Below are 21,000 nucleotides of genomic sequence, written 5' to 3' on the forward strand. Positions count from 1 at the left end.
TATTGTAGTCTACTTCTGTGCAAAATTATATTGAAATCAGAACAAAACTGTAGGAGATGTAGTATTTTCAAAGTATTTCACAGAAAGTTCTATGTTTAATAACCACGGCAACACCATTCACCGAAATCAAAAACCGATACAGAAAATTATGTGTACCTTAGTTTAGTCTACTTGTATCCAAAGCATTTTGAAAAATTGTTTACAGACAGACAGATGGACGGACAGCCGCCGGACGCATTTACTACCGCATAAGCTCTTCTGGTCTCTGACCAGTAGAGCTTAAAACTTGCTTAAATCCATGTCAACTCTTTACAACTTACTTGACTATTATGCAACATACAATAAATGTTCACGTCATAGAAAAAGAAATTTACCATTTCCCCGCAAGCACCTTCTAGCGTGGTACACGTTTCTCTAAAGTCTAGCGTAAATAATATTATGACGCTATATCTTAATAATAAAATAACTTGTCTTCTTTCATGAGATTTTTGCAAGTATAAAATATAAGTAAATTGGCATTAAATTAACGATTAAATGAACTTTTTAAAGTGCGTGAAAATGCGTGATTGCGGGGAAACGGTATATGCGTGATTTTGCGTTAGAAATAGGAAATCGTATATGCGTTAAAATGCGTGACTGCGGGGAAGGGGGTTAAAACAAATATATCTATATTTCAAAAACCCATTAATGATTTCTAGAAAAGGTGAACAATAAAACATGGAAATTTTTATCGTATCAAGCTATAATACAGAAATTAAAGCTGAATCAGGCATAGTGTATGAACATTCGATGACCAATAATAAAATCAATCATTTCTTTTAATTTTTGAGTTTGATGCCTCGAAATTCAAGAATTGACATCATCTGCGATTTTGGCAATTTTTGGCTCAATTCAATCAAAACAATTGAAAAGATTACCATAAGCAGTTCTAAGAATTATTTAACCAATGCTTAACATTACTTCCAGTCCACAAAAAGCAAGCTTATATATAAACTTTATAAATAAAAATAAATCATGAGCCTTCCTAGGTATTTTGTAAATAGAAGTGAAAAAGGGGTATTGTAGCAGTAATCATTTCCAAGCTGGCATCTATGTAAACCTCATAATCAACTCTTACTTACTTTACTTATCTTTCTTGCCTTTTTCCTCCTCTGTAATAAAAGGAATGCATGATGTCACATTTCTTTTAGTTTCACATTATGTTTACTTAGTTGATCACAAAAAAATTTAAAACTTCGAAACAACTTATCACACGATCTTATTTAAAAAACACACACACATATAAATAAAATAATATGAAATACCTCGTGTAATTCACTAAACTTTTGTAGAAAAACCCATTTGTGCGTAGTATCAATAATTTGGTTGAATAAGTTTAGAGGTATTTAGATGGTCTATTCTTTTGTAAATTTCTGTTTTTTATTTTTACAAATGGTTAATGGTTGTTTACTATTATTTGTAACAAATAAGAAAATTAAAGAGACATACTGTAAAAACATAAAGAAATCATTCACATTAGGACACCAAGGTTCCAATGTTCTTACATTTAAGAAATGAATTTAATGGCTACCCATTTTATACGGTATAAACTGGGTTGGGTCAGTTTACGCTTTATAAACCGCGAAGCGGTAAAAAGCGTAAACTGTTCCAACCCAGTTTATACCGTATAAAATGGATAGCTATTAAATTCATTGCTTACAATTTAATTTTTATTCATTTGATGTAAGAAATAAAGATGACTGTTCTAACAAATTGACTTCAATTTGTACAAAATTTGAATGTAACGTCAGGCGGATTGATACGTTTTTGACGCAAGTCATTGTGACGTAGGCAACCCATTTTATACGATATAAAATAATTTTTTATCCAATCAAATACATCGTTACACCCAGAATTAAATTATTTACTTTTACTGGAAAATTATATATGAATATAAAATCATGGCACAAATTCCCCCGACTCACAGTTTTACTAACCTTGTACATCTCTTCTTGCAATTTTCTCCTCTAAAACGACAAGGTACAAAACGGTATATTTTATATATTTATCTTTTTTTTTACGAAATTAGAACAAAATTGAGACATGGATGAAAGTTTACCCTTTCTTGAATTCTTCTTAATTCCTTTCTAGTTATTCTGCAAATTTTTTTGATTCTCTTTATTTTTCTTTCCAGTTTCTTCTTATCCTTCATTACAGTTTTCTTTTCCTACACATCACAAAGTATTTCATCACAAAGAAACATGTACTAGTTCGCATGATAAAACACTGCATGTTAATTTGTTTTTAGATGTGTGTCTAACCTTAATCGTTTTTGTTGGTAAGGTAGAAATTACTTTTCTCTCCTGTACCTTCTCTTTTAGCTAATATTTTATAAAGAAAACATAAATTAATTTTTGTGTGTGCATTTATAGTAGTAGATATTTGTTTTATGTTCTTAATATCTGCTTATTTATTCATTTACGATTTCCTTTAACACCTTTTCCTCCATGTTCAGTGCCTTTTCTTTGACTTGGTTGTACTTGTCAGTTATCCTCTTCAGCTTTTCAACTAATTTCTAAATCACAAAATACAATATTAATTAAGCTGGTTTTATTTAATGTTATTCTTGTTGCCTTTAATACCAAGGATTTGAAATTCGTTTAATTTCACTGTTGATCGCTTGATCTGTATTTTCTGGATTCAGAACATTTGATATTGTTTTATAAGTACAGATATTTCAGTATTCTAATTAAACATTAAACAATGTAATGCTGATTTATTTCTCATCAGAGTCCATCGCCATGTAAGACAGATGAATGCATGAGCTGTTATTTACATTTTACATCTTTCAACATCGATTATCAATAAGTTTTTTCTTGAAATGTATTTATCTCAAAGGGTTTCATAAAAGATCTTTTCAGTAAAATCAACTGCAAGAAATAGGATGAAAAAGAAAAGAACAATTTATCACAATCAATTGTAATACCCTTTGAAAAGTGATTTTCACTGCTCCTGGTGGAAGTTTCCTGATTACACCACGATCTGGGATCACTTTCTTTGGTTAAAGACAAAATCAAAGAATAATAAAATAAAGTGATTCAAGTTCAAATTAAAATTACTTTTCTTCAAATCTATGAATACTTACAAATGTTTTTTGTCAACTTAACTCTATTGGTAGATATTAAATGAATAAGAGAGAAAATAAGTAGGTGGGTTTCTTTTATCATCGTTTTTAATTGACTTAGTGAACATTTGTCTGAAACCTTGATAAAATAAAGCAAGGTTATTATTCATGGACAAATCTTTCTCCAACATTACATACAAGCTATTATCATATTGTGACTTACTATTGGAAGTTTTCTTCCTTGGACTGTCCTTGTCTAAAGAGAATATTAATTCAAAGTTTGTAACATAAAAAAATACCTTGACAAGCATAAAACAATACTGTACCAAAGAAAACTAAATAAACTTTACTTATAACTGAAAATTATACACAGCTCTACAGGTTATACCAAACAAAGACTTTTAAAAACACTAGCATATAAAGTTTTATCCAATATCTCTATATTTTAAAAATTATCTATTCAAAGAAAAAGATTGTGTTAAAAATAATTTTAGGACAACACTTGGAAGATGGAAAATTACATGTACACATTTTGCCTAACCATTTAAAGACATACCAGTACATGTATAGTATACTATATATAAACACTATATATACAAGTATGTACTAATATTTAAATAAATAAATAAATATATCTATATTTCGAAAATCAATTCAGGATTTCCAGACAAACTGAACAATAAAACTTGGAAATCTATATCCTGATGGAATAACAGAAATATACGATTTTACAAAAAGCAAAATTTTAATCAGAGATAGTATGCATATGAACTTATATTCGATCTTCAATAACAGAATCAATCATTTCTTTTTAATTTTTTAAGTTGATGCCTCGAAATTCTCGAGTTGACATAATCTGCGATTTTGACAATTTTTTGCTCAAAGCAGACAAAACAATAGAAAAATTTACCTTAAGCAATACTAACAATCATTTACATACTGCTTAACAAATTCCAGTCTATAAAAATCAAGCTAATATATGAACTTTGTAAATAGAAATTAAATCCAGGAATTCATAAGTATTTTGTAAATAGGAGCAAAATATGAGACTTCAAAATATTCCTTACCAAGCTGACATCAATGCAAACCTCATAATCGACTCTAACTTACTTTACTTATCTTTCTTGCCTGTTCTCTCCTCTGTAATTAATGAAATGCAAGATGCCATATTTGTAATGCATTTAAATTTGCTTTTTCAATACACCTAAAAGTTAAATTGATGAAAAAACTGTTTTAGTGTCAATTTGTGTTCTCCTAGTTTACCACAGATTTTAAAACATCACTCATTATTCCAGGTTAAAACTTATCATTAACAAATCTTATTTCGGGAAAATAAAAACAATTTGTTACAAATAAGAAATTAAAAGGACAAGCCAGAAGAAATTCAAAAGCATTCAAATTAAGAAATTAAGAATACTCTGGTTCTTCTTTTTTAAAATTTATTTAATAAACGGTATGTTATTTAAAAAATTGTTGCACAAATGTCCTCATCTCACAATTTTACCTACCTTGTACATTTCTTCAATCAATTTTCTCACAATTTTACTGTACCTACCTTGTACATTTCTTCTATCAATTTTCTCCTCTAAAACAACAAAGTGCATTCATTATTATCTGATATAAATTTTCTTATATACTGTAGAAATACTTTTTTCCGCGTGGTATTAATTTACGCTATGTACGCGGTCACAAAGTTTCCATGGAAATTTGTCCAAGCGTTCTTAATATAAATGTAAGGCATATAGTGATAGTTAAGGAAATCCGCTCAATTTTCTACATGCGGATTAAACAGAAATTGAGATTCCGCGGAATTATGACCCCGTGGAAAAAAGTACATCTACAGTAAATAGAACAAAATTGAAACATGGATGAAAGTTTACCTTTTCTTGAATTCTTCTTAATTCCTTTCTTGTTATTCTGCAAATCGTTCTGATTCTCTTTATTTTTCTTTCCAGTTTCTTAACAGTTTTCTTTTCCTACATATCATCACAATTTTTCATATAAAAATTTAAAAAACATATTCCGTGTTTGTTTATAAAACATTGTATTTTAATTGAAAAGTAGTTAAACATTGTACCTGAATTGTTCATTTAAGAAGCATAAAATTAACCTGTTTAACATGTGTCTTACCTTCGTGGTTTTTGTTGGTAAGGTAGAGATTACATCTCTCTCCTGTAGTTTCTCCTTTAGCTAACATTTTATAAAGAAAAAAATGTGCATTTATAGTAGTAGATATTAGATTTATCTTCTAATTATCTGCTTATTAACTCAAAATGATTTCCATTAATACCTTTTCCTTCATTTTCAGTGCCTTTTCTTTGACATGTTTGTACTTGTTAGTTATCCTCTTCAGCTTTTCAACCAATTTCTAAAACACAAAAAACTAAATTGATTAAGGTGATTTTATTCACTGTTTTGTTTGTTCGCTTCAAATTGAATTCTATAATGTATTTATCACAAAGGTTTTCGTAAATTTTTGATTTTTTCGGTCAAATAAACTGGATGAAAAAAAAGAACAATTTAGCATAGTCAAGTGTAATACCCTTTTAAAAGTGACTTTCACTGCTCCTGGTGGAAGTTTCCTGATTACACCACGATCTGGGATCACTTTCTTTGGTTAACGACAAAATCAGAGAATAATAAAATATTAATTCAAAATCAAAATTAGTCTTTGAAATTAAAAATACTTGGATATGTTTATGGCCAACTTGATAGTAATAATAAAAATGATAAATTACTACATTGTTTGATATGTAATTAATAATTAAGAGAGAAAATAAGTAGGCAGATTTTTTTAACCATCACTTTTAAGTGACCTTGATAAAATAAATTAAGGCATTATTCATGGAATAACGAATCTTGCTCCAAAATTGAAAACTGTAATAATATTAATACGTACTATTGGAAGTTTTCTTCCTTTGAATTTCCTAGTCTAAAGCAAATATTAATACAAAAAGTTGTAGCAGAAAAAAAACCCAATACAAAATCAGGTACATGTATAAAACAATGCCCTGAAAGAAACAAAATAATTTTGCTTACAGCTCAAAATGATACATAGCTCTACAGATGGTTCAAATAAAACATTTGCATATTAGTTTTTCCCACAATCTCTGAATTTTAAAACTAAACAATGCTAATAAAAAGATTATCAAAAATACCTTTAAGAACAGCACTTGGAAATGTTCAATAACATTCTCTCTTTGTGTTACCATTAAAAGACATCAATCGATATATCAGGGTACACTACACAGGTACACAAAGCTCGAGGGGGGGGGGGGGGGTAACATATGACAATTTCAAATACATTATTGATATATTTAAGCAATATTTTAAGAATGCCATATAAAGTATGGATTGTACATAGGAATAATTTTTAAGCTAATATCATTTGTATCAATTGAAATAATAAAAGAAACATAATTACATTGTATATTTTACAAAGCCATTAATGATTTCCAGAAAAGGTGAACAATAAAACTTGGAAATTTATATTCTAATGTAATATACGATTGTATCAAGTTTTACAGAAATTAAATTTGAATCAGGGGTAGTGTATGAACATATATTTGTTCGTCAATAACAGAACCAATCATTTCTTTTAAATGTTGAAGTTGATGTCTTGAAATTTTAGAATTGACATAATCTGCAGTTTTGGTAATTTTTGTTCAAATCAGACCAAAGAATAGATAAGGTTACCTTTCAGCAATACTAAAAATTATTTAGCTATAGTTTAACTGAACATTTCAGTCTACATTGAGCAATTATATCTGAACTTTGAGATATATTATAACATATTCCTTACCAAGATGGCATCAATGCAAACCTTATAATTCACTCTTACTCACTTTACTTATTTTTCTTGCCTGTTCCCTCCTCCGTAATAAATGAAATGTTAATTATGTTTTCATTTGTTCTATCAATATACCAAAAGTGAAATGGATAAAAAAACTGTTTTAGCTTCATTAAGTTATCCGAGTTGACAACAAAATGTTAATAGTTATTCTCTGTAACCACTTAAACTTCGTTGCCACGCATGGTCACCGATTTTGATGAAACTTCACCCATGCTTAGTACTTGGCACCAGAAACAAATATCAAACACAATTTCGTTGCTAAGTGTCTCGGTTGCTATGGCAACAGCCGGAAAAGTTTGAAAAATCGAGATTTTCAGCCACTTTAAATCTTGATTGTGGCTTAATAAAAACTAGAAAAAGCAAACACACCATTCTCACAAAAACATGACACCTTGATGTCACTTATACTGTAAAGAAACTGTTTAGAATATATCTCTAAGTAAGTGGTAACCAAGGGTAAGTTTGGAATACATTTAAAATGCTGAAATATGCTGAAAAACACTCCGTATTCACTAATGGTAGGTGTTACATGCTCAAACTCAATCAACAACTTAAGAAAAGCAATGAAAATGTTTGAACTTAAGTATATAAGTATAAGCAATATTATTCTATAAACAACTTTTATGGTTGCCATGGTAACACAGTGTAACCATGCAAAACCAGTGACTAAGATTGGGTTAATGCTACTGTCTTGAGGAAAAACATGAAAATTCAAGACTGGCAAATATGCATCCCTAGGACCTTGCATCACCAAAACCATAAGAAAAATTGGGTGCAATTGCTACTTTGCAGTGTTACCATGGAAACAAGTACCAGTGCTTAAAAGTGAATTATTTTTCGCTGCATTAAGAATTAAAGACGTACAACACACTGGGGGAGATAACTCTTGCGATTTCAATTGAACGTTTGACGTGACGTCAAATTTAACGTCAAAAATAAAGCGTCAAAACGAAGAGTAAAACGATCCCGATGTATATCAATCATGAAAGAAAATTGGGATATGGGGCTTGGCTGTGATTGTGCGTACCATACTCAATCAATAAGTATTTTTTTAATTAACCCGATTAAATTCCGTAAAAAGCAAGACATAAAATACCATCCCTTAATGATTATTTCATTTCATTTCATATACAATAAATTGCATTTTTGATCAAAGCGCAGCATTTTTTTTTATTCTGAAAATTTTATTGTACATTGCCGAAATTCTCATTATGTACAATTGGCTATATAACATTCCGATTAATGGTCTTCATTACAATTTGTGCATTTACGATATTAATATTGTTTTTCTTCTTTAATTAAATAAAACAACAATAAATAAACAAAAAAACTTTTTACAATGTAAAATCGATGTTGTTCTCAGACCCTTACTGATCAAAGAGGAACAACTCTGAAAATGTAGGAGATGTTTATTTTCCTCCCTTTATTCACGGTTTTCCACAGAATCAGATACATTTACAGCAAGACCTGATAAATCCAAGGATTGAATACTATAGACCTCATATACACAATGTAAGTATAGAATTGAAAAGAATTGTTCACTTGTACTGAAATTATCTGCATTTATGAATATCCTATTGCAGCAAATCGTTTGACTTTCTGTCAACAATGTCGGTTCGCATTTCCTCGAATCAAAACAAAACGTAGCCTATAAGATTTTGAAAAATATCAAAGTGCGATTTGATATAAATTGAAATAGATGAAGAGTTTAATGTTTGATATTTTGAAGTTAATGTGGACGAATACGGAATTTTCATTTTAACTTTAGAAGCGACGACATTGAAAGAAATGCGTACAATATCATGAGGGGTGTATGTACGTCTAATGCAAATGTCGATGTATCCCCACGGCCACATACTGTCTCGTTTGAAATAATGACATGAAAGAAACTACAATTATTCCATTTATATCACAGGAGAGTTGAACATACACCAATTTTTTTTAATACATAAAATTAAAGAAATAAAATTAAAAATCAACATATTCAAGTTCAACAAAACTTTGAGTTCGTATCCAGGTTTCATGTGATATGGAATGCATAACGCATACATACTAGTATATGGACTAAACACTAAAATCCTTCAGTAATTTTTTTCTGATACATATAAAAAGAGTAGTCAATATTTATTTATTCTGCATTCATGAATTTAAAAACTAATGCATACCTCCGGGATTCAAATGACGAAATACCAGTATATTTGCACTGTAAACGACGTTTCGTCAAACGCTAATGGTCTGCGACGCAAAAAAGTAAGGGGTGGGGGTGATAGGGGTACTCAAAAATTGCCTAAAAATCTACATTTAAATACGCTTTACATATGAGAACTTTTAAATTTGTAAGTTAATGTATTTTTGAAGCAAAAGCAGTATTCCAATTTAATTTTTTTCATGTGTATTTGTAGATTCATGTAACAAAGTGATCGACCCCGGTCTGAAAGACGCGCAGGAATGTGATTTATTGAGAAAGGGGGAGGGGGTAATTTTCCGCTATTAAATCAAAACTGGTCGTACAAAAATTATACAAAAAATTATGAAGATTATTTTTACTACCAGCTACCTAAAGAAAGTTTTTTACCAAAATTAAACGACAGGTTTTTTCACAAAAAAATTTTGAATTTGAAAAATACGCAATTTTCAAGGCTTAGATAATTCATAGTTTTTCAGTTTAGGGTCTTTAAAATTTATTTTGATGATATTTATATCAAAAAGATGACTATGTTTTTGTGTTAAATGGTTAAAGGAATAAGCCAATGAAATTTGACATTTATATCTAACCTGGCTTTTTTGAAAATCAAGGTTTAAGTAGTTCATTGATTAAAATTTTTCTCTCCTTGTAAACAACTAAAGGGGGGTAACTTTTGGAAGTTCCTGTCCAAAAACCACTCGAACGATTTTGTCCAAAATGTGCATACCTGCAGTAGATATAGTCATGTACTAAATATACAAAAATAACGAAAATTAAACGACAGGAATTTTTGGGGGTAGGTGTGTTGTACATCCTTAAATTGCCATATAATCAAGAAACAAATTAAAGGACTCAGCATGAATGGTACTGATCTGTTAGAACTGAAGTTGAATATCATATATTGATAAAATTTGATGAAGAAAACAACATTGTTGCTATGGTTACCAAGAAGGGAAAATGTTCGATTTTGTGAACTTTATATCAACCTTAAACCCTGTGTGCCAACTTCTTGCATCCACTTAGAGATTGGATGATAGTCAAAATAAAAAGTCAGGTTAGCTGTTGATAAATATCAATCATAAAAGTTTTGGGAATCTACATTTAAGGGTACGTATCCAAGGAAAGAAAATATTTTTCAGGTTTTTAAGCATATATTTTCTGCTTATTTCCATAGCAACGCTCTATTTAATGAATCTTATCTGAATTTTTTTAAATTGGAAAACTAGGAGCACACCAACATCTTTAAAAATTGATCATTAGTTATGAGGAAATATGCTTTTTTAAAAGATAGGATCAGATTTAAACATACAGAGTGTTATTTTGAAGGCTCTCTGTGGTATAAAAACCTTGGCAACCATTGCCAACCAAAATGAAATATCATATTTTGTTCTTGGTATATGTTTCAAGGCTCTTTTTTCTATTATTTGGTCACATTTCATCCTATAATTGCTTTTTATTTTTACGTGTATGACTTTATAAAATTCAATGAATATTTTTTTTACTTTTAAATACTTTGTTACCATAGTAAAATATGTAATAGTTGAGTTACCAAACATGTTTATCATGCATTTGAGACATCTGACCTTCAACTTTTGGAAACAGTCATTGCCAATTGTTTGCTTTGCCGCAAATGTTAACTATGGGGCTCTAAACATGTTAAAAAATGCCATTTTTCGAACTTTAAGACATGTTGCCAAGGTAACTATAAAGCATAGCAACCAATTTTTGCCTGATTTCAGTTTAGGGTATTAATGACTTTTATCATGGAGAGTTTGGAGAAATTCTGAGACTATGCGTGCCACAGCTCCTATATAAAATTTCAAATCATTACAGAGAATGGCTCTTAAAATCTCACCCATTATTATATGGTAAAACCTATGGTATGAACATTTGGGCTTAATCTACGTAAAAGTTAATTAATTCTTGATAACTTCATGATCCTAAAAATTGTAATGATTTTATAGTTTATAGATCCCTTTGTTTAAATTGTATGCATAAAGTTCGTAGTATGTTTTTTTTTTAAATTAAACTCGAGCTAGAAAATCATTTGATGTGTTTTGAGTACAGTGTTATGCTTTTGGCGGCTATGCTATTTCTACCTAGATTCAAATTTACGAGTGCTTAATCATTCAAAAAATATGAATTTAAATAAATCATAATTTGATCTCTGTAAAATATCTATATTTTAAATGATTAATGTGCTTACAGGTATTTAGGAAGCCAAAATACTTTTTTAATTCCTAGTATTTATTATAAATGGTTAAATTCTATTTTATGTGTTACAAATTGAAACTGAAAAGGACATACCGGGAAAAAACCATTCAAATTATAACAATAAAAATCTCATGCATTTTCATTGAATTTAAGTGTTTAAGTGTACATATTATTCAAAAATTGTTGTCCAAATGTCTCAACTCAAAGTTTCACCTACCTTGTACATTTCTTCCAGCAATTTTCTCCTCTAAGAGGGCAAAGTACATTAATCTTTATTTTATATCAATCTTTTTATAACAATAGAACAAAATTGAAACATGGATGAAAGTTTACCTTTTCTTGAATTCTTCTTAATTTCTTTCTAGTTATTCTGCTAATCTTGCTGATTATCTTTATTTTTCGTTCCAGTTTCTTCTTACCCTTCCTTACAGTTTTCTTCCCCTACATATAAAAGGATAAGTTCAATAAAGAAACATACACTTTGTTTATTGAGAAGTTAAAATGTTGTACCTGTATGGTTTTTTTTACATGTTTAAATGTGTCTTACCTTAGTTGTTTTTGTTGGTATAGACGAGATTACTTTCTCCTTTTGTAGTTTCTCTTTTAGCTAACAATTATTAATTTAAAAGAAAAAATATTTAGTAATACAATTTTTAGCACTGTTAGCAACAGATTTAAATTTCATCTTTTAATCACTTCTCATAAATTCCTTTCTAGTATATTATTTCCATACCTTTTTCTTCATTTTCAGTGATTTTTCTTTAACATGCCTGTACTTGTCATTTATTCTCTTCAGCTTTTCAACTAATTTCTAAAAGAAGAAAAATGCATAAATCATGCAGAATTTAATTACTGGTCATATTGGTATATCACTAATTTGTATTAAATTCGATTTATTTTTCATTTAAAAAAAAAAATTCATTAATGCAATAATTAAAAACTGTTATACTAATTTTGACCTGGTGAAAAATATTATCACAGAGGAACAGAGATGTACATATGCTATCTTGCGACATCAGATAATAAAAAGTGTAAGGGTACATTTTCATGAGATTGCATTACAGAAATATAATTATTTCAAAAACATCCATAGAATGTCATACCTTTGTAGCATCTGCATAGAAAAAGGTGAAGAAAAAGAAACATAGAGGACAATACAATACAGTTAAGGTTATACCTTTTGAAAAGTGACTTTCACGGCTCCAGGTGGATGTTTCCCGATTACCCCACGATCTGGGAGCACTTTCTTTTGACAAATTAAAATTCAAACAGAAGAAGTTCAATCAATAAGTTTGATAAACGAATATAAATCATTGTAATATAATTGAAACAAATTTTTAATAAATTACTATTATGTTTAAAATATCATAGGCTTATCAAGAAAATATTTTTTTTTATTCACCATTTTTTTAGTTTTCTTATGTGCATTTCTGTTTGATAGTGATAAAAATTAAAATTGAATAATTCGCAAGTAACTCAAGAATTTAAAACTGTATGCATATTTTTGTCCCGGATTATTATTGCCCTTTAACACTTGCAAGCAATTTGAACCGTTTTAAATTCTGGTAAAAATGAATATATTGTGTTCTTTGAATTCGCCAACCTGTGAGTAGGGCAAAAATTAAACGGGGGCGAAAATTTCCCTGTATATAATATTCATTTGTGTGATACCATCTTACTATGTGTGGTTTTTTCCTCTTTCCTGTCTTTTTCTAAAAGAAAAATAAAAAGAATGGCTACTGGCACATCTGCATTTGAATACTTTGAGCACATTTTATTCAAAGAATTTAAATGATAAACAAATTAATTTAAAGTCTTAAGGATAACTATGAAAAAACTAGAGACAGGGATTAGAGATCAATCTCATAGATCCTGTAAACTATACGAATCATGATCACAGCAAAAACGTTGACCATTGAAACACTACAGTTTCAAGAAAATAAATTAGTCAATATGATAATCTAACTTGATCAGCAAGCCATTACTTAAAACTGAAATGTAAAATATCAGCACTTTATCTAACTTAATTTAACCTGCAAATCGTCAGCATAAAAAAAAAATTGACTAAACTTCATGTTAGGATCTACAAGCCCAAAGTAGACCCAAAGACCTTTTCAGCTATGAAGTATATTCGTATAACGTAAAAAGATCAATCGTATAATTACACATAATAAACTGAAGCTTAAAAAAGAAATCAGGGATCAATAACATAGTCAGGTAATCAGTATCATTATATTTATGTATGACACGCTATCTACACTCTTTTACTATCACCAAACGTTGCCAAACAATTATTGTATTTTAGCATAAAACACAGTATTCATAAAGTATAATTTGTCCAAAATGACCTTGTTAGCTAATATAATCTACCACTGGTCGTGTATTTTGGTTGACTTGTTTCATACCAATTGTTAACCTTTGTTTTTATAGTGCATATAAGTACCAAAATTCCGGCTACCTGATCACGGCGGGGGTGACCGAACCAATGGGGATACTTACTTTTAATAAGCTCTTATTATTATTATAATGGATTTGTTTAATCAGACAAAGATAAATTCCAAAAGAACGAAGTGTTACGAAAAAAATAAAAATAAACTTTTAGTTAGCTCACTTTTTGTTTTAGCAGAAATGAATGTTGCAAGTAGAAAAAAAATCTTCAAGCAATCACACAGAGGTTTACATTGATTCAATCTGATTAAAGTCAGACCCTCATTGCTCCTTTTTTACGATATCGCTAGATAGTTAAAAAAAAAAACAACAAGTACCTGATTTCAATCAGATTGTCATTAATTAAGCTAGATTTGTTTCTAACTCTTTTACCTTATGAATTGGCATCGTTGTAGTACCTGCTGTAAGTTTTCTTCCTTTCCCTTGGCCTGGAATAACTTTCTACAAGTAAAAGCGCATTTTACTGACACGGAAAAGTATGTATTTGTGCCATAAATGAATGAATCATTAATTTAACCAAAATATACAAACTTCATATTCTCATATTTTTTTTAAATTTCGACATAAAGAGGTCTGCTACTTCTTAGATGGTACCAGTGTACCCAGTTCTAACGTTTTGTCAACCATAGGCTTATCAAGATATCAAGAGGACATATCTTTTCAAGTTCAGAGAGGACCATATTTTTTAAACATATATCTAGAGCAGTTTAACTCCTATTCTTTGACCTTGCGATCTCAAATCCAATAGGTTTCTTTTACTTTATGAGTATAACCAAGATACCAAATTTCATGATAACCATCAGATTACCAGTATTGAAAGGACGAAAGTTCGTCTACCCTCCATCAAAGGAGGCATAAAATAATACAGAGAAGGTTGAGTGTGAGGAAACTTTTCAATTTGAAACAAAAACAAAAAAAATAATACGAACTAAATAAAGTTATAAAATTATTACAGTTAACCATTACATGTATGTGAAATTTCAATTGCATAACAATGTTTGTAAGATATCAAGCTGCAACTTTTTTTTCGTGTTAAAGTTTTATCGTACACATGCATGTCATGTTTCTTCTTCTGATATATTCTGATATAGATATAAACATTAATATTTTTTAAATATTGACGCTTGAGCAGATGATTAAAATTCAGCAAAAGTACTCTATACTTTTGCTGAATATTTAACATTTGCATATGCATCTCAATATACTAGTAAGTGAACAACTGATAAGAATATTTCTGCGTTTTGGGGCGATACTTTTCTAATTGGCACTTTTACTGCTCCTTCTGGAAGCTGCTTATGTTTTCCATGGTCTGGAATAATTTTCTGGAAAAATTAAAAAATTCTCACATATGTGTTTTGAATAATGTGCATTAACAACATTCATAAAAGATGTACTTGCTTTACCTCTCTCAAATTATCAGAAAAAAGAATACCATTTTTTTATGTTTCTTCTTTTTCCATTTTACTGCCTCTTTTCCCTTCGTAAGAAAAAAACAATAATGACATAAAAAATAAGTACATTAACATAATTTATTATTTATACTGCTATTTCTAAATAAACGGTCCTTTGAGCTATGTTCTTGGTATTAACCATACCTGTTTTAGGCTCGTAGCAGCCTGGATTAGCTCCACTATCTTTTTCTTTGCTTTAACTTCTTCTTCTCTCATCTTTTCTTCTTTCTATCAATTTTGATGTTAAGAAAATACAGCTAAAATACTTTTTCATAATTTACATATGTTAATTGTCATACTTTTCTTCAGTTATACACTTAATAGTTTGAATCATATTAGCTATAAGCCAATAAATGAGTCATAAATGAAATTTTAAAAAATCTTCGCAATTTAAATAAGTAAAAAAAAACTAGAAATACCAGATTTCACAAAATAATAAAACCACTGCAGTTTTCACAATAAAGTTTACTTCCTACTTTCTCTCATACAGTTTTTTTTACAGCTAGAAATACTATTTCTTCTTTCACTTTCAATGTATTAAAAGACAAGATCGAAACAAATCTACAGGTTATACCGGTAATAAAATCATAGCAAGAAAATAAACTTTTCATATTTTATTGCAACATACAGCACAGTTATCAGGAAATAATTTATATTTTCATCTAAACCTTAATTCAAGCTCTTTTCGCACGGTATAGTTTGGATAATTTAAGCATTCTGATGAATGTAAAAAATTGGTACACTGTCAGTCAATAACATTGAATTTGTACAAATGAACTTTAGGCTAAGGCCAAAAACATACTATCATATCAGAAATCTTTGTGTGGAGAATGAAATTGTTATCCATTAGTTATACAAGTTATATAGTTAATTTACTGTTGACACTATAGTGAACTAAATAACCTTATTTTGAGGTAATGACACATTCTCTGGTCAGAGCCAATCTATATGTCATGTATGAACTTTCAATGCATCTGGGCACGACAGAAGAAAGAACGACAGTCAAACTTATTCCTATACAGCCCCCACCCCAAAAAACCTATTTAAACATTTATGATTTTATGATTATAAAACAATCACAGAATTAATTCCAAGTTCCTTACCCTTGCTAGATCATCCTTTATGTCCGAAATCAGTTTAAGTTTGTCTTTCACTTTGTTCATCTGAAAATTGACCAGTATGATAAAATACAAAATGTCAAAACATGTTAAACAAGAGGCCCATGGGCCACATCGCTCACCTTAGAAGCTCTGAACATTCCGTTCTTTACCAGATTTCCCCCTTGTAACACATATTGTGACCCCTACCTACCCTACTGATCATAATTTAAACAATTTGAAATCTACACTACCATAGGATGCTTTGATTCAACATTGTAAAACTTTGATTCCCCATTATGGCCCCGCCCTACCCCCGGGGGTCATGATTAGAACAATTTAGAATCTACACTACCCCAGGATGCTTCCACGTAAGTTTCAGCTTTTCTGGCCCAGTGGTTCTTGAGAAAATTTTTCCTATATATTTCTATGTAAAACTTTGATTCCCCATTGTGGCCCCGCCCAACCCCCAGTGATCATGATTTGTACAATTTAGAATCTACACTGCCCAAGGATGCTTCCACATAAATTCAGCTTTTCTGGCCCAGTGGTTCTTGAGTAGAAGATTTTCAAAGATTTTTCCTATACAGGTGACTCTCGATCTCTCGAAGTTCAAGGGACCGCAAGAAAAGTTCGAGAGATCGAAGGGTTCGAGAGATAGAAAGAAAATAAAATCCGGAATTCTCAGTTCCGATCATCGAAGTTCTACTTTTATAGATACCGGAAGTATATGTAAATAAAGTCATTGCTTGCACGTTTTCTATCGTATTTTACAGGTAATATTCACTTGATATCAACAACAATGATCGTACTTCGACTAAATAAAACGAATTCCTAAAGTTTCAATACTTATTTGTTCTTATTTAATGATTACATGAAATCCGTATAGCAATTGTCGGTTTGACTATTCCGCGGCTTGATCGGGTCCTTCACCTGTTCACCAATGTTCACAAGATTTTTCTTAATCGGTATTTAGTACTTCAGAAAGGAATTTCTTGTGCAATATTTGCCATACTGGAATTATGTCGACTGTAATAAAAGTTCATAGCGTATGGGAACATATCGATTTGACTATAAATTGTTTTCTAAAAATTGTCGTCTCGTTTTCAAGTCAAAATAAGTTGTGAATTTAAAAAAAACTGTTTATAATTTACCAATGATAATCAATTAATTATATCAACACACGGACTACCCACAGGTGAAGTGTCATCTACGTAAACACCCAATTAACACCTCAATGCCAAGCCCCAGGCTTTCACTGTTTTCCAGGTAAGTTCAGGCTGCGTCAATTTTACGGTTGATTGGCTTGTATACACACGCTATCAAAACTTCGAGAGATAGAGAGTAAAATTCAATGAAATATATGTAACGGGACCCAGGTTTTGGTTCGAGAGATAGAGAACTTCGAGAGATAGAAGTTCGAGAGATCAGGAGTAAATTTGCTTAGTTATATAGAGAAAAAAAACGGGACCTGAGGTTCACTTCGAGAGATCGGAGTTCGAGCCATCGAGAGTCACCTGTATATTGCCATGTGAAACTTTGATCCCCCATTATGACCCCGCCCTACCGGGGGTCATGATTAGAACAATTTAGAATCTACACTACCCCAGGATGCTTCCACGTAAGTTTCAGTTTTTCTGGCCCAGTGGTTCTTGAGAAAATTTTTCTTATATATTTCTATGTAAAACTTTGATTCCCTATTTTGGCCCTGCCCAACCCCCAGTGGTCATCATTTTAACAATTTCGAATCTACACTACCCAAGGATGCTTCCACATAAGTTTCAGCTTTTCTGGCCCAGCAGTTCTTGAGAAGAAGATTTTCAAAGATTTTTCCTATATATTGCCATGTGAAACTTTGATCCCCCATTGTGGCCCCGCCCAACCCTCGGGGGTCATGATTTGATCAATTTAGAATCTACACTACCCCAGGATGCTTCCACATAAGTTTCAGCTTTTCTGGTCCAGTGGTTCTTGAGAAGAAGATTTTAAAAGATTTTTCCTATATACTTCTATGTAAAACTTCGATTCTCCTTTGAGGCGCCGCCCTATCCCCGGGGGTCATGATTTTAACAATTTAGAATCTACACTACCTAAGAATGCTTCCACATAAGTTTCAGCTTTTCTGGCCCAGCCGTTCTTGAGAAGAAGATTTTAAAAGATTTTTCCTATATATTTCTATTTAAAACTTCGATTCCCCATTGTGGCGCCGCCCTAGCCCCGGGGGTCATGATTTTAACAATTAGAATCTACACTACCCCAGGATGCTTCCACGTAAGTTTCAGCTTTTCTAGCCCAGTGGTTCTTGAGAAGAAGATTTTATAATGACCCCACCCTATTTTGTCTTTTCTTGATTACCTCCCCTTGGAAGAGGACTTGGCCCTTCATTTTCACAATTTAAATTTCCCTTCACCCAAGGATTCATTGTACCAAGTTTGGTCAAAACTGGCCCAGTGGTTCTTGAGAAGAAGTCGAAAATGTGAAAAGTTTACAGACGGACAGACAGACAGCTAGACGGACGGACGACGGACAAAATGTGATCAGAAAAACTCACTTGAGCCTTCGGCTCAGGTGAGCTAAAAAGTAGTGGTTAGAGCGTTTGTTCTAGAATAGAGGCAGAGCAAGGAGTTATATTTGGCAGGTTCGAATCCCATTGCAGGATGTGGATGTTTATAAACCGAGGTCACGTGTCAAAGTACGTGTTGTCATAAAAAAATCCCTCACTGCTAAATGCCCTGGGTACCAAGTACTGAAGAAGTACTTTTTCTGCGTGGTATTAATTTCCGCTATGTACGCGGTCACAAATTTTCCGAGGATATTTGTCCAAGCGTACTTAATATAGGGGGAGTAAATGTAAGGCATATAGTGACAGTCGGAGAAATCCGCGTAATTTTCTACCCGAAGATTAAACGGAAATCGAGATTCCGTGGAATTATCCCCCCGTGGAAAAAAGTACGTCTACAGTATCAGTACATGTCAAATAATTCATATGGCAGCGTCACAATATGATTAATGTTTGATTATTATTGTTTAACGCGGAGTCGGCAATATTTCAGCCTTATTTTGGCGATTAAATTAAATGGTTTTTTTTTTTTGTTTCTCTGGCGGTCCTCGGCGAGCCTACTCTTCTTCGAAAACCATAAAAACGATAACGTTTGTTATCACTGACACACCTCAATATGAGTGAGCAGTTCTCCAATCCTTGAATTCCTGAGGTGGGATCATGTGTCTAGGAGAAGTGGGCATCCCCTGATGACAGAGAGTCAGACACACCTGTCACAATCCCAAATATTGATCAGGTAGACAGAATTTTTCGTAGTCAAATTTAGTATTAAAATAAAGGCCTAACAACTGGTATGAAAAATGTCAGAAAAAAATTCGACAGAATGAAACATCAGATTTTTTGTGAGATTACCTTTTTGTCAAGTAATTCATTTTTCCTTTGCGATTCTTCTGCGATCTTTTCAGTCTTCTTTTTCAATTTGTCTATTTTTGTTTTCAACTTTGCTTCCTCCTTTATTTTTCTTTGATTTTCCTACATCAGATTCAGCAAAGGTCACAAAAAATTATATCAAATATTCTCTCACATTCTATTGACTGTAATTTCTTAAATACAATATATGACATATGCATATAAATTAAAATTAACTTGGTCTGCACTGCATCGAAATCGTACCTTAACTGTCTGAATTTTTTGTGCAGAAAGTTTTGAGAGCTGGTCTTTTGTTTTCTGCAACTGAAATATTCAAACAAATAAAAGCGATAAAAATTTTACAAAGTAAAAAATTGAATTAAATTGAATAAAATTTAATTTGCACTTAAAAGTGCTCAGTTTATTTGTATGATGATGAAGTTGAACTTCAATTTTCATTTCAAGATGAAATGCATTGATTAACTGTTACATTTGAAGCAAGGTTATTATTTGATTTATCATTCATTTTGATAAGAAAAGTAAATATATGAATTGTATTAATTTTTACTTCGGAAGATGTTTTACTTTTATATTTGCTTCCTTTTCCTTTTGTTGTAAAACTTCATTTTTGTGTTCCGTCTTTTTTCCCAAAATTTTAAGCTTCTTCTTCAGTCTCTTACTTTTTTCTTTCAATGCTTTGTTCTTCTGATTAAAATTCAACAAAAAAGTAATATAAATAAACACAATTTTTGACATTTTCTGAAGAATTTAAATTAATGACAAAGCTTTTATGTTGATATAATAAATTTACTGTCTCTTATGACCATATGTTTGTCTTAAAAATCTGACATTGATGTTATTAAAGTATCTTCATATTGATATTTTATAAGTACGATTATAAAGAAGGCTTATCAGAGAATGACCAATTATTCAACTTTGACTTAATTTATTCATTCCTTCTATCATATTTCTGTTATATAATCATTTACCCGAATTCCTTGATATAAAATGCAAGTCACATAAACCATTTTTTATGCTTTTATAATAGTACTGCCTTACACTTCTATGTCTGTCTGACTTGAAAAACAAGATGTGTTTATGAAATACTGATGGTTTGTTCCCCTGTATACCGCTTGATGCTCCCGTATGGCAGCTTATAGAGAGGGTTAAGGCCATAAGGTAAAATTCGTTGGTATCCAAAGAAAGGTTTTGTAACAAGGAATACACCAGTAAAATATGC

The 21,000-nt window shown here is 30.9% G+C and overlaps 1 protein-coding gene across 1 annotated transcript in view; it reads right to left on the reverse strand.

Annotated features, from left to right (window-relative positions):
- The window catches only part of LOC134274345 (calponin homology domain-containing protein DDB_G0272472-like), a gene marked incomplete at its 3' end in the record, with an annotated part of 31,721 nt that overhangs the window by 6,473 nt on the left and 4,248 nt on the right, over nucleotides 1-21,000 (reverse strand). The window contains exons 9-23 of the mRNA XM_062756621.1: nucleotides 20,346-20,465; nucleotides 20,025-20,084; nucleotides 19,764-19,883; nucleotides 16,358-16,417; nucleotides 15,399-15,482; nucleotides 12,089-12,166; nucleotides 11,903-11,962; nucleotides 11,689-11,796; nucleotides 11,573-11,602; nucleotides 5,394-5,471; nucleotides 5,234-5,293; nucleotides 4,984-5,079; nucleotides 4,659-4,688; nucleotides 2,462-2,554; nucleotides 2,099-2,206 (exon numbers count right to left, since the gene is read on the reverse strand). Of these exons, the coding sequence (XP_062612605.1) occupies nucleotides 2,099-2,206; nucleotides 2,462-2,554; nucleotides 4,659-4,688; nucleotides 4,984-5,079; nucleotides 5,234-5,293; nucleotides 5,394-5,471; nucleotides 11,573-11,602; nucleotides 11,689-11,796; nucleotides 11,903-11,962; nucleotides 12,089-12,166; nucleotides 15,399-15,482; nucleotides 16,358-16,417; nucleotides 19,764-19,883; nucleotides 20,025-20,084; nucleotides 20,346-20,465 (1,185 nt within the window). The remainder of the gene's footprint in view (nucleotides 1-2,098; nucleotides 2,207-2,461; nucleotides 2,555-4,658; nucleotides 4,689-4,983; nucleotides 5,080-5,233; nucleotides 5,294-5,393; nucleotides 5,472-11,572; nucleotides 11,603-11,688; nucleotides 11,797-11,902; nucleotides 11,963-12,088; nucleotides 12,167-15,398; nucleotides 15,483-16,357; nucleotides 16,418-19,763; nucleotides 19,884-20,024; nucleotides 20,085-20,345; nucleotides 20,466-21,000) is intronic.

The sequence above is a fragment of the Saccostrea cucullata genome, unplaced genomic scaffold, assembly GCF_032062105.1.
Source record: "Saccostrea cucullata isolate Sc308-1 unplaced genomic scaffold, CSIRO_AGI_Scuc_v1 ctg1274, whole genome shotgun sequence".
NCBI lineage: Eukaryota > Metazoa > Mollusca > Bivalvia > Ostreida > Ostreidae > Saccostrea > Saccostrea cuccullata.